This window comes from Salvelinus alpinus, chromosome 4, assembly GCF_045679555.1.
Source record: "Salvelinus alpinus chromosome 4, SLU_Salpinus.1, whole genome shotgun sequence".
Taxonomy (NCBI): domain Eukaryota; kingdom Metazoa; phylum Chordata; class Actinopteri; order Salmoniformes; family Salmonidae; genus Salvelinus; species Salvelinus alpinus.
Window position 1 is genome coordinate 83,446,414 of NC_092089.1, and position 13,420 is coordinate 83,459,833.

The window sequence follows — 13,420 nt, forward strand, 5'->3', positions numbered from 1 at the left end:
TATGACATAAGTATGGTATCAATTAGTAAGCCTAAAGCATTGAGCCAACAGATTACAGTAAGAGAAGCATTATAGAACTGTAGTCTCAGATACATATCCTCCACAAGTTTATTACTTAAATATGTTGTGACAACAGCAAAACAGTAAGATCAGGATCATAAAGACACAGGACTAAAGTTATTTTGGTTTGTAGGCTCTCTCATTCATATATGTTTTAGAGTTGTTTCTTGAATGGGGAGAATTTATTGTTCCATTATGATTACACTAACTGCTTATTGGTTGGAAATGGAACAGGACAGGTTGTTCTTTTTCCACAGAGATCCTGTTTGGCAAAGGAAGAAAAATTGATATTTGTAGTTTCTGAATATTATATTGTGAGTTGTTATATCCAAATCATAGTGGCTCATGTAGGAGAGTGCTTGTAGCTTATGGAAGTGCATTGTGTTAAAGGGGACAATCTTGGATTCAATTCATGTTGATGATATATAGATATTGATTCTTAAATAATATACTGTAGCTTATACAGTAGATGTCTCAGGAGCTTGTTTTACTCCATTGTTTGTAAATAATGTCATTGTAAACAAACACTGTATAGCCTCAAAACATGGTTAAAACTACATTTCTTCAGCCCTGTCCTTTAGCTGCTTATCAACATAAGTGGTGGGGTGGTCATTTTGTTTTTGTTTTTCTAATCCTGGATCTCCCCGTTGAAACAATATTATCAATATTATTTTATTTTATTTTGTATTATATAAAGCATCATAGTCATTGCACTGGGAGTGACATCAGTTTGTGTGTCTGTGTGATTGTATTTCTGTTACAGATGATAATGATCACAAAGGCAGAAAGTGAACATTGTAAAGGTGAGCTCTATAATATTGCCAATTGTTGGGCACCACATTTCTGATTAATGTGGTGTATAGGGAGACATTTCCCATGCATCTATGTGAGATCTTGTCACGCCCTGACCGTAGAGATCTATTTATGTCTCTGTTTTGGTTTGGTCAGGGTGTGATTTGGGTGGGCATTCTATGTTCATTTTCTATGTTTTGTATTTTTTTGTGTTTGGCCGGGTGTGGTTCTCAATCAGAGGCAGCTGTCTATCGTTGTCTCTGATTGAGAATCAAACTTAGGCAGCTTTTTTCCACCTGTGTTTTGTGCGTAGTTATTTTCTGTTTTGTGTTTCTGCACCTGACAGGACTGTTTCGGTTTCGTTCATTCTCTTTGTTATTTTTGTTATAGTGTTCAGTTCAATAAAAAGAATGAACACTTACTACGCTGCGCTTTGGTCCGACTACTCTTCATCCGACGACGAAAATCGTTACAGAACTACCCACCACCAACGGACCAAGCAGCGTGGTAATGAGGAGCAGAGGGTTCAGGACTCCTGGACTTGGGAGGAGATATTGGACGGTAAGGGATCCTGGAGACAGGCTGGGGAATATCGCCGCCTGAAAAAAGAGCTGGAGGCAGCTAAAGCGGAGAGGTGGCGATATGAGGCAAGGCAGCGCAGCAGCACGAGAGGCAGCCCCAAACGTCAGGCGATAGACCTGAGTCAACTCCCCATGCTTACCGAAAGCAGCGTGGTACTGGTCAGGCACCGTGTTATGCGGTGAAGCGCACAGTGTCTCCAGTGCGCGCTCATAGCCCGGAGCGCTATATGCCAGCCCCCGCAAGTGCCATGCGAGAGTGGGCATCCAGCCAGGGCGGATTGTGCCAGCTCAGCGCATTTGGTCTCCGGTGCGCCGTTTCGGCCCGGGGTATCCTGCGCCGGCTCTGCGTACTGTGTCTCCGGGGCGCTGGGAGGGTTCAGTTCGTCCTATGCCTGCGCTCCGCCCGTGCCGGGCGAAAATGGGCATTGAGCCTAATGGAGAGGCGCGAGTGTTAAGCACCAGATCTCCAGTGCTCCCCCACAGCCCGGTTCGACCTGTGCCTGCACTCTGGAGGGTCCGGGCTAAAGTGGGCATTCAGCCTGGAGGAGTGGTGTCAAGGCTGCGCACCAGAGCTCCAGTGCTCCCCCACAGCCCGGTTCATCCGGTGCCTCCTCTACGCACCAGGCCTCCTGTAGGTCTCCCCAGTCTGGTGCGCCCTGTGGCAGCCCCACGCACCAGGCTGTCTCTGCGTCTCCTCCCTCCAGTGTCGCCCTCTAGTCCGGATCCTCCAGCGACGCCCTCCAGTCCGGATCCTCCAGTGTCGCCCTCCAGTCAGGAGCTTCCAGCGACGCCCTCCAGTCCAGAGCCTCCAGTGTCGCCCTTCAGTCCGGAGCTTCTAGAGTCGCCCTTCAGTCCGGAGCTTCCAGAGGCGCCCTTCAGTCCGGAGCTTCCAGAGGCGCCCTTCAGTCCGGAGCTTCCAGAGGCGCCCTTCAGTCCGGAGCTTCCAGAGGCGCCCTTCAGTCCGGAGCTTCCAGAGGCGCCCTTCAGTCCGGAGCTTCCAGAGGCGCCCTTCAGTCCGGAGCTTCCAGAGGCGCCCTTCAGTCCGGAGCTTCCAGAGGCGCCCTTCAGTCCGGAGCTTCCAATGGCGCCCTTCAGTCCGGAGCTTCCAATGGCGCCCTTCAGTCCGGAGCTTCCAGAGGCGCCCTTCAGTCCGGAGCTTCCAGAGGCGCCCTTCAGTCCGTAGCTTCCAGAGGCGCCCTTCAGTCCGTAGCTTCCAGAGGCGCCCTTCAGTCCGGAGCTTCCAGAGGCGCCCTTCAGTCCGGAGCTTCCAGAGGCGCCCTTCAGTCCGGAGCTTCCAGAGGCGCCCTTCAGTCCGGAGCTTCCAGAGGCGCCCTTCAGTCCGGAGCTCCCAACAAGGGTCCCCAGTCCGGGGCCCGCTACAAGGGTGCCCAGTCCGGCCCTCACGCTACGAGGGTCCCTAGTCCAGGGTCGGCGGCGAGGGTCCCCGCTCTAGAGGCGTCACCTAAGTGGGCCGAGCCAGAGGTGGAGCGGGGTCTACGTCCCTCACCAGAGCTGCCACCGCGGAGAAATTCCCACCCAGACCCTCCCCTATGGGTTCAGGTTTTGCGGCCGGAGAGGTACTGTCACGCCCTGACCGTAGAGATCTTTTTATGTCTCTATTTTGGTTTGGTCAGGGTGTGATTTGGGTGGGCATTCTATGTTCATTTTCTATGTTTTGTATTTCTTTGTTTGGCCGGATGTGGTTCTCAATCATAGGCAGCTGTCTATCATTGTCTCTGATTGAGATTCATACTTAGGCAGCTTTTTCCCACCTGTGTTTTGTGGGTAGTTATTTTCTGTTTTGTGTTTCTGCACCTGACAGGACTGTTTCAGTTTCGTTCATTCTCTTTGTTATTTTTGTTATAGTGTTCAGTTCAATAAAAAGTATGAAAACTTACCACGCTGCGCTTTGGTCTGACTACTCTTCATCCGACGACGAAAGTCGTTACAGATCTGCTTCATTTGGACTTTTGTTATTTTAATCCATGGAATCAGTGAGTGCCTCTCAGAGAATCAGGTGTGACCACTAGTGAACAGTCAAGTGGTCAGGTAAGTACTTTTAATACAACTGTTGACATAACTTGTAATGGTTGTGTATAGCCCAATCTGATATTCCTGTCTCTTTTTACAATAATACTTTTTTTTCAGGGCCATTATAATCACTGGGGTTCTATATGTATCACGGTTTCATTTGACCAAAATACCTAAACATGAATTGTTATTTTTAGGATGGAGATGCAAATATGTTTAATTATGCTGCATTGCGTTTCTCTGAGAGAAACTAAAAGAGGAAGAGAGAGACACCACAGGAGAGTGTGTACTCTGATGTCAGGTGTTCAGACTGGGAGTGAACTTTGTTTCAGAAAAGTGTCAGTACTGTGTTTCAGATACAGTGCATTCGGAAAGTATTCAGACCCCTTCACTTTTTACAAATGTTGTTAAATTACAGCCTTACTCTAAAATTGATTAAATATTTTTTTTCCCTAATTCAATCTACACAATATTCCCAGGAATGGCAAAGCAAAAACAGGTTTTTAGAAGATGTCCTTTAAATAAAAAAATAAAACTGAAATTACATAAGTATTTAGACCCTTACTCACTACTTTGTTGAAGCACCTTTGGTGATTACAGCCTCAAGTCTTATTCGGTTTGATGCTACAGTACAAGCTTGGCACACCTGTATTTGGGGAGTTTATCCCATTCTTCTCTGCATATCCTCTCAAGATCTGTCAGGTCGGATGTGGAGCGTCGCTGCACAGCTGTTTTCAGGTCTCTCCAGAGATGTTCGATCAGGTTCAAGTCAGGGCTCTGGCTGGGCACTCAAGGACATTCAGAGACTTGTCCCGAAGACACTCCCGTGTTGTCTTAGCTGTGTACTTAGGGTCGTTTTTCTGTTGGAAGGTGAACCTTCACCCCAGTCTGAGGTTCTGGAGCAGGTTTTCATGATGGATCTCGCTGTAGTTTGTTCCGTTCATCTTTACCTCGATCTTGACTAGTCTCCCAGTCCCTGCCACTGAAAACATCCCCACAGCATGTTGCTGCCACCACCATGCTTCACTGTAGGGATGGTATTGGCCAGGTGATGAGCGGTGCCTGGTTTCCTCCAGACGTGACGCTTGGCATTCAGGCCAAAGAGTTCAATCTTGTCAGGTCAGAGAATCTTGTTTCTCATGGTCTGAGAATCCTTTAGGTGCCTTTTGGCAACCTCAAAGTGGGTTGTCCTTCTGGAAGGTTCTCCCTTCTCCACAGAGGAACCTTGGAACTCTGTCAGAGTCACCATCAGGTTTGGGTTACCTCCCTGACCAAAGCCCTTCCCACCCGATTGCTCAGTTTGGCCGGGAGGCCAGCTCTAGGAAGAGTCTTGGTGGTACCAAACTTCTTCCATTTAAGAATGATGGCCACTGTGTTCTTGGAGACCTTCAATGCAGCAGAAATGTTTTGGTATCCTTACCCAGATCTGTGCCTCTACACAATCCTGTCTCGGAGCTCTATGGACAATTCCTTTGACCACATGGCTTTGTTTTTGCTCTGACGTGCATTGTCAACTGTGGGACCTTATATAGACAGGTGTGTGCCTTTCCAAATCATGTCCAATCAATTGAATTGACCACAGGTGGACTACAATCAAGTTGCAGAAACATCTCAAAGATGATCAATGGAAACAGGATGCACCTGAGCTCAATTTCGAGTCTCATAGCAAAGGGTCTAAATACCTATGTAAATATTTTTAATACCTTTGCAATCATTTCAAAAAAGCTGTTTTTGCTTTGTTATTATGGGGTATTGTGTGTAGATTGATGAGGTAAAACATTTATTTAATCCATTTTAGAATAAGGCTGTAACTTAACAAAATGTGGAAAAAGGGAAGGGGTCTGAATACTTCCCAATGCACTGTATGTCATAACTCTTCAGAAGAAATTAATAATCTAGTTCAGTCATCTCTTTTTACATACCATTTAGAACAATGCATATACATTTCAAATTTCGTTTTTGACTGAACAATTTAGATTTATAACCCTGTTCACAAAGTTTAATTTGAACTTGTATCATAGAATGAACTCATACTTCATAAATCTATTAAAATATATATTTGCAAAAATATTTGGTATTTCTCATTGCATTATCAATGTAATTTGAACTTATTTTGTTCTTGAATATGATAAGAGTCTCATACATTTGTCAATAAAATTGAAAGAATCTGGATTTGTATTTGACCTGATAATGTTGCAAAATATTAAAATGCATATTAAAACCTTAAAATAAATGTAAGTCAACCTTACACATTATGCTTCACACTCAGCGTTAAAGGGAAAGTCAGGATTTTACAACTTCATGTTAACTCCATGAAAGTAGCCTATGTGTCACTACAAAATGTAATCCGTTGGTCGGTTTTCTCTAAACATGAACTACAGACTTCAGCTAACTTTAGCCACATCTATCAAAAATTCTATGAGAATGATAGGGGGAATTTTCATGGCCAAACAAACTCCCTATTTGGTTTGATGTTACTTAAAGGTCATTTTTCCATAAAAAAAACCCTGCACAATTTCCCTATCACTTCCATTGATTGCTAGCTATAGGTGGCTAAAGGTAGCGCGAATTTGTTGTGGCTGTTTCCCAGACATAGATTAAGCCTAGTCCTGGACGAAATAGCTCTTTCAATGGAAAATCTCTATTGAGAATGTTTTTAGTCATGGTCTAGGCTTATTCTGTGTCTGGGATATGGCACCACTAAGCAATGGTTGCCGTAAAGTAGGCCAACAAATAAATCTTTAGATTGCATAAAGTACATGGTTGAAAATGGGTGGAAACATTACACAGGAAGTGATGCATGTCTTTCCCCTAACCAATCAAGTCATTGTTGGATTTTAAATAATTTTGTCATTCAGTCATTCATAGTAACAATGAAAAACAGTTGTTAAAGCTACAGTCAGTCCATATCAAGATGATCAGAATCTGCCTTCTTTGGGGACTTCTCTCTCAAGTGTGTAAGTGCATGTCCTAATATCACATAATATTTAACTGAACACTAAAAAGGAAAATTGAAAAGAATAGCACTATCTTATTGGAAAGTCATATCTAAAGGTAATGAAATATATTCAGTTTAGACAGCAATGTGACCGATATATCTTCAGACAATTTGAATTGCAGTAGTTTGATGACTTAATTAAGAAAATACAGTGTTATTCAAAGGATGAACATTGTCCATTTCAAATTGACATCTGATTACGTTCACATTTTGGCAGACATGATTCAGACTGAAGACACTCCTCAACCAATACCAGTGACTACTCGTCTATTTGGAGACACTATATCTTTGCCATGTCCTAAAGTGGATTCTCAACAATTCCTGTACTGGTACAGACAAACTGTTGGCCAATTGCCCCATCTTGTTGCATCTGTAAACTATGCATCAGGACCTGTACTTAAAGGAGAGTTTAAGAACCCACGTTTCCATGTGGAGGAATCTCAATATGGGTATAATCTCAAAATCAGAAATATCAGCACATTAGATGAGGCAACATACTTTTGTGGAATTGGGACAATGTATGGGATGAACTATGGAAATGCAACATTTTTGGCTGTGAAGGGTAATTTAATTTTAACTGTGTATTTCAATGTTCACCAAATGTTTTTGTGTATTGTTATACATACAGTAGATGTACACTGCCATGTACAGTAGATGTTCAGAAAAAGTATAAACAATCTTGCTGCTGTATGCTTAGAAAGTGGATATTCATGGGTGCGTGTCATAATGGTAAAATGTCTGGGCACTTGTCATTTTTGGAGACAGGTTTTTGAAATGACAACGTTACGGTATAGCTAGCAAAATAGCGTAGAAACGGTAGCTAACTAACTTTTACTGTAAACAACTCTTAAGCTGGCTAGCTAAGCATCTTGGTTGTCTGTGTGGCGAATAAATTAGAATTATTGCTGACAACTAATAAAATGTTTAAAGTTAATTAGCAGCCACACCACTCTTTTCTAGCAGACAAAACACTGTTTACAAAACTGATGTGCCTCAAAGAATGATTACTCTTTAAAATGATATTACATCTCCACTTCACAATTTCACAATATAGGACACAATCAACTTACATTGCTGCAGCAACCAGTTTCTGACCCAGTCCATCCAGGAGACTCTGTGACTCTACAGTGTACAGTACTCTCTGAGACCTGTACAGGAGAACACAGTGTGTACTGGTTCAGAGCTGGATCAGGAGAATCCCATCCAGGAGTCATTTACACCCCTGGGAACAGGAGTGATGAGTGTGAAAAGAGCCCTGAGACTCCCGCTCCTACACAGAGCTGTGTCTACAGCCTCTCCAAGAACAACCTCAGTCTCACTGATGCTGGGACTTACTACTGTGCTGTGGCCACATGTGGGAAGATCCTGTTTGGCAACGGAACAAACCTAAATATTGGTAAGTAATGAATATTATGTGTTATAGTGTCGGAATTATAGAAGGTTTAGTAATATTTAAGAGGTGCATATACAATGAGTGTACAAAACATTAAGAACATTTCCCTAATATTGAGTTACACCCCCTTTTACCCTCAGAACAGCCTCAATTCATCAGGGCATGGGCTCTACAAGGTGTCGAAAGTGTTCCACAGGGATGCTGGCCCATGTTGACTCCAATGCTTCCCACAGTTGTGTCAAGTTGGCTGAATGTACTTTGGGTGATGGACCATTCTTGATACACATGTGAAACTGTTGAGCCTGAATAATCCAGCAGCGGTCCAATTCTTGACACACTCAAATCGGTGCTCCTGGCACCTACTACCATACCCCGTTCAAAGACACTTAAACATTTTGTCTTGCCCATTCACCCTGTGAATGGCACACATACACAATCCATGTCTCAATTGTCTCAAGGCTTAAAAATCCTTCCGTAACCTGTCTCCTCCCCTTAACCTCACTAAGGTAGGGGGCACTATTTTCACCAGATGAAAAGCGTGCCCAAAGTAAACTGCCTGCTACTCAGGCCCAGAAGCTAGGATTTGGATAGAAAACACTCCAAAGTTTCTAAAACTGTTAAAATAATGTCTGAGTATAACAGAACTGAAATGGCAGGCGAAAACCTGAGGAAAGTCCATCCAGGAAGTGCCATGAATTTCAAATGGCTGTTTTTCCAATGAAAGCCTATCCACCATTTAAAGGGATAGGATCCAGATTCCATTCCCTATGGCTTCCACTAGTTGTGAACAGTCTTTAGACATTGTTTCAGGCTTTTATTCTGAAAAATTAGGGAGAATGACAACTTTGAATGAGTGGATAGAGGGATGTCCCCAGAGCTGGTTACTGCGCATGACCGAGGGCACGCCTTACTTGTTTTTCTTTTATATTGACGACGCTATTGTCCGGTTGAACTATTATCGATTATTTAGGCTAAAAACAACCTGAGGATTGATTATTAACATCGTTTGACATGTTTCTACGAACTTTACCGGTACATTTTGGAATTTGTCTGACTGTTGTGACCGCATTTAAGCCATTGGATTACTGAGATTTGTGGATATAAAGAGGGACTTGATCGAACAGAAATAATATTTATTGTGTAACAGGGAGTCTTGTGAGTGCAACCATACGAAGATCATCAAAGGTAAGTGATTCATTTGATTGCTATTTCTGACTTTCGTGACTAATCTACTGGGCTGGTAACTGTACGTAATGTTTTGTGTGCTGAGCGCTGTCCTCAGATAATCGCATGGTTTGCTTTTGCCGTAAAGCCTTTTTGAAATCTGACATGGCGGCTGGATTAACAAGAAGTTAAGCTTTATTTTGATGTATAACACATATATTTTCAAGAATGTTAAATATTTGAATTTAGTATTTTTGAATTTCGCGCTCTGCAATTTCACTGGATGTTGGCCAAGTGGGACGCTTCCGTCCCAGGTACCCATAAGAAGTTTTAAACACTGATTTAAAGTGGATTTAACAAGTGACATCAATAAGGGATCATATCTTTCACCTTGATTCACCTGGTCAGTCTGTCATGGAAAGAGCAGGTTTTCATAATGTTTTGTACAGACAGTGTATAGACCTCAACCACTGTGCTATGTGCCTTTTGCTATAACAATATTCTCATCATTGACCAGAAATGAATGTTCAGCTGTAAATTCTTAGATGTTGTAAACAAAATACAACCTGTTGATAGTTATGAATAACATTTTAAAGAAATAGAAACTTCATTTTTCATTTAATCTCTCCTTCAAAATGTGGCTTTAATCAATCCATAACTTTTATATGATGACAACAATTTAATGTGTATAGCGCTTTTCATTTAAAAAATAATCTCAAAACGTTAAAAAGCTAAACAAAATGACAAACACAACAAATGTAAATTGAGATGGAGATTAAACGTCCCTAGTCAGATTAGAAAGATGGAGATTGATTGTCCCTAGTCTCACATTAGAATGGTGGTGATGGAGATTGAATATCCCTTGTGACATTAGAATGATGGGTATGGAGATTGAATGTCCCTAGTCTGACATTAGAATGAGGGAGATGGAGATTGAATGTCACATTGGAATGATGGAGATGGAATGTCCTTAGTCATATTAGGGAAAGGGAGTTGAGGAAGTTTGGGTTGGAAAGGAAGGATAGAGATGAAACAGATAGCCCCTCATCATAGCACCACACCTGCTTCTCCTACATTCAGTTCCTCCATAGAAGCTGCTCCTTTCTGTTGGTACTGGTCGTCCATTACCAAAAATGTAGCAACCACCTGGGTGATGCCACGGCTGCTAAAAAGTGCTAGAAAAGTCATCAAAAATCACAGTTGTTAGGAATAGTCCCTGATCGTCCTCTGTCATCTTCAGACACTATTTTATTTGAATATAAGGGTGGTATATCTCTCTTACTGTTTTGTTGTAATATAAATGGTTGTATACTATATATATATATCTTACTATTTCATTTTAATATAAGGGTGATATATCTCTTTTCCTGTTTTATCTTAATTTAAGGGTGGTATTTCTCTCACAATTTCTTTTTTTATATAAGGGTGGTATATATCGCTGCTTATTATTTTTTTTAAATCTTCCTTTTAGGAAAATCGCTGGATCATGTAGTCATTGGACTGGGAGTGACATCAGTTTTCTGTGTGATTGTGATCATTATCCTTGTCTTCACCAGAAATACAAAGCCAATTTGTGAACATTGTAAAGGTGAGCTCTTTGGAATTACACACTGTAGTTGAACACCTAATACATTTTAATGCACAATACTTCTCATCAAGTATAATACCTCTGTCTTTTACCTATCTTGACTTTTGTAATGTTGATTCTTTGTTTTTATTCATGTTAACAGTGCGTGTTGCTCAGAATATTGGACATGACAATTCAACCACTGAATGTGATCAGGTAAATAAATACAGTTGCTATAATATTGTCTTGTTGGTAGATGATTTGTAATATGATACTAGACACTCCAATTACCTGACTATTATTATGACTACATTTTTATCAAAACCAACATCATGATGATTCTTCACAGGAACAAGACCCAGATACCCTGAATTATGCTGCATTGCATTTCTCTGAGAGGAAAACTAGAAGAGGAAGAAAGAAGAGAGAGACACCACAGGAGAGTGTGTACTCTGATGTCAGGTACTCAGACTGCGACTGAACATTGTTTATGTGCAGAGGAATGGATGTAGTTTGGCAGTAAACGTTTCCTAATATATAATGTATTTAAATAGTCATGATATTTTAGCCTCACTGATACAGTGAAATGTTGTATCATGTGAGACAGTGGCGGAATTTTCCCTATACCCATCATGACGTTGCTACAACCTAGTGTACGAATGAAAGTTTAAGATTTTTTTTTTACCGAATCGGCGGAATGAATACACCCCTGATCACATGCAGAACTCACTTTCATAGCCACATACAAACAGCTCGCTGTATTCCTTTTCGCATCTATGCGCTCTCCTCCTCTCACCTTTTCCCTTCGCTTATGGACTTCATAGCACAACACATCAGCTGTCTGTGACCAGGGGAAAAAACCTTTCAAGCCAAACTTTCATTTCATAACCTCTACACACAGCCTACATTGTTGTCACCATATTAGCCAAAGTAACGTCATAGTCAACATAGCTAATAGAATTAACGCGTTAGTTAACCCGCTTGTGATTATGCAGTACAAGTCAGTAAGCAGTTTAGTACCTACACCAGCGGGCCCTGTTGGCAAAAATTAGTAAAACCAAAAGCTTACCTCGACTTGAAAGAGTTACAGTTTTGGGTAGTTATAGCCAGCTAGCTAACATAGCATCCCTTTGTTTGAGCCGGGTGTTTGTGTTGGCTAAACTAGCTAACTGCATTTGCTAGCTAAGTATGTTTTTTTTAAAGGAATTAGTTTGTTAAAAACTGTTCAACTATTGTCTTTCTCTTTGAGTCAACTACTCACCACATTTTATGCACTGCAGTGGTAGCTAGATGTAGCTTATGCTTTCAGTACTATATTCATTCTCTGATCCTTTGATTGAGTGGACAACGTTTCAGTTAATGCTATAAGTGCTCTGATGAGTTTGAGGATGTCCTCCGGAAGTTGTTATAATTACTGTGTACGTCTATGGAAGGCAGTGAGAAACATGAGGATGGAAGCTAGCTGTCCTCCAGCTACACCATGGTGCCTACCCTAGAGAGTGCTGATGAGGCTACTGTAGACCTTCATTGCAAAACAGTGTGTTTTAATCAATTATTTGGTGACTTGCATATATTTTGTGTAGTTTTATCTAAAAGGATAACTTCTTAAATGTTTCACAATTTTTATTTTTATGAAATTCACTTAGGAGGATGGTCCTCCCCTTCCTCCTCTGAGGAGACTCCACTGATGTAAGAAGGTCATTCTTCTAGGAGCGTTCTGTCAGAGCAACACTGTTATGGAATGGCTTGTCCTGTCAGGTAGAGGGCCAGAAACCATTGAGGTCTTTAAATCACTCCTGGCCTTTAATCTGCGATTGTACTGTTATTTTAGACTTCCTTGGTGATTCTATGTTCTCCTCTTCTACTGTATCTCAGCACATTGTTTAGACATACTGTTTAACTGTGAGCCAACTCAATGGCCCTGTGCTTAGTGTCCACTGTGAGATTAGAAGGTTGAGGGTTTGATTCCCGGTCAAGTCATATCAATTACTCTAAAAATGGGACCGGATGCCTCTCTGCTTGGCACTCAGCATAAAGGAGATGGATTGGGTTAAGTGTCCTGTCCAGGAGGTGTACTTGTACATCAAGCTGCCTTCCGCTATAGAGTCAGGACATAGTCTCCTGCCCCTATGAGCCGTTCTGGCTCAGACAAGGATTACTTACTTACCTATTGTTCTACTGTAAAGTGTGTTGCAATAATATACTTCAAAGAACATTTGACTGGATCAGCCCTCATTTGAAGTCTTTTTTCTCTGTTTGCAATAATGTATAATTGTATTATGGTTCTATTTTAATTGTTTTAATCATTTTTGCTAAATGTGTTGTTGTGGTATTTACTGTAACCCATGAAACAAACAATAAGATAGAATAACTTCTTAAACATTGTATATAATGTAGGTTAATTACATTATACAGTATTCCTGGCGTCCATCAGCATACTATATGTATAGCTATAATGTACCAGCATTTACCTGTAGGGCTATGTCGAATCATCAAACCACTTTATCATTAAACGTTTTCTGATTCATCACATTGAAAATGGAGCTTTTAATAATGGTACAAAGGGTGATTTACACAACTGTCATCAAAGTTCAACTCTTTGAAATTGACTACTAATTAAACATACTGCACATGTATTCACACTTGATTTCTGAAATAATCAATGAAACAAAAAAACACAAGCCAGAAACTGTACTGTACTGTATATGTAGGATTGATTAATAACTCTTGGAATTTTGATTTCTAGAATAAATTATTTCGTTTCAGTCAGGTTGCAACTTCCAATGGTTGAACGACTGGATGCTGGTAAAGTTCACTGCAGTGTATTGTAGCCA

The 13,420-nt window shown here is 41.3% G+C and overlaps 1 protein-coding gene across 1 annotated transcript; it reads left to right on the forward strand.

Annotated features, from left to right (window-relative positions):
* The first annotated feature begins 6,378 nt into the window (after positions 1 to 6,378).
* Positions 6,379 to 13,131, forward strand: LOC139572523 (uncharacterized). Its single transcript, XM_071395244.1, has 6 exons — positions 6,379 to 6,421; positions 6,680 to 7,024; positions 7,517 to 7,858; positions 10,491 to 10,607; positions 10,750 to 10,802; positions 10,936 to 13,131. Exons 1-6 carry the CDS (start codon positions 6,379 to 6,381, stop codon positions 11,065 to 11,067), a joined length of 1,032 nt encoding a protein of 343 aa, XP_071251345.1. The 3' UTR covers positions 11,068 to 13,131.
* The last annotated feature ends 289 nt before the right edge of the window (positions 13,132 to 13,420 follow it).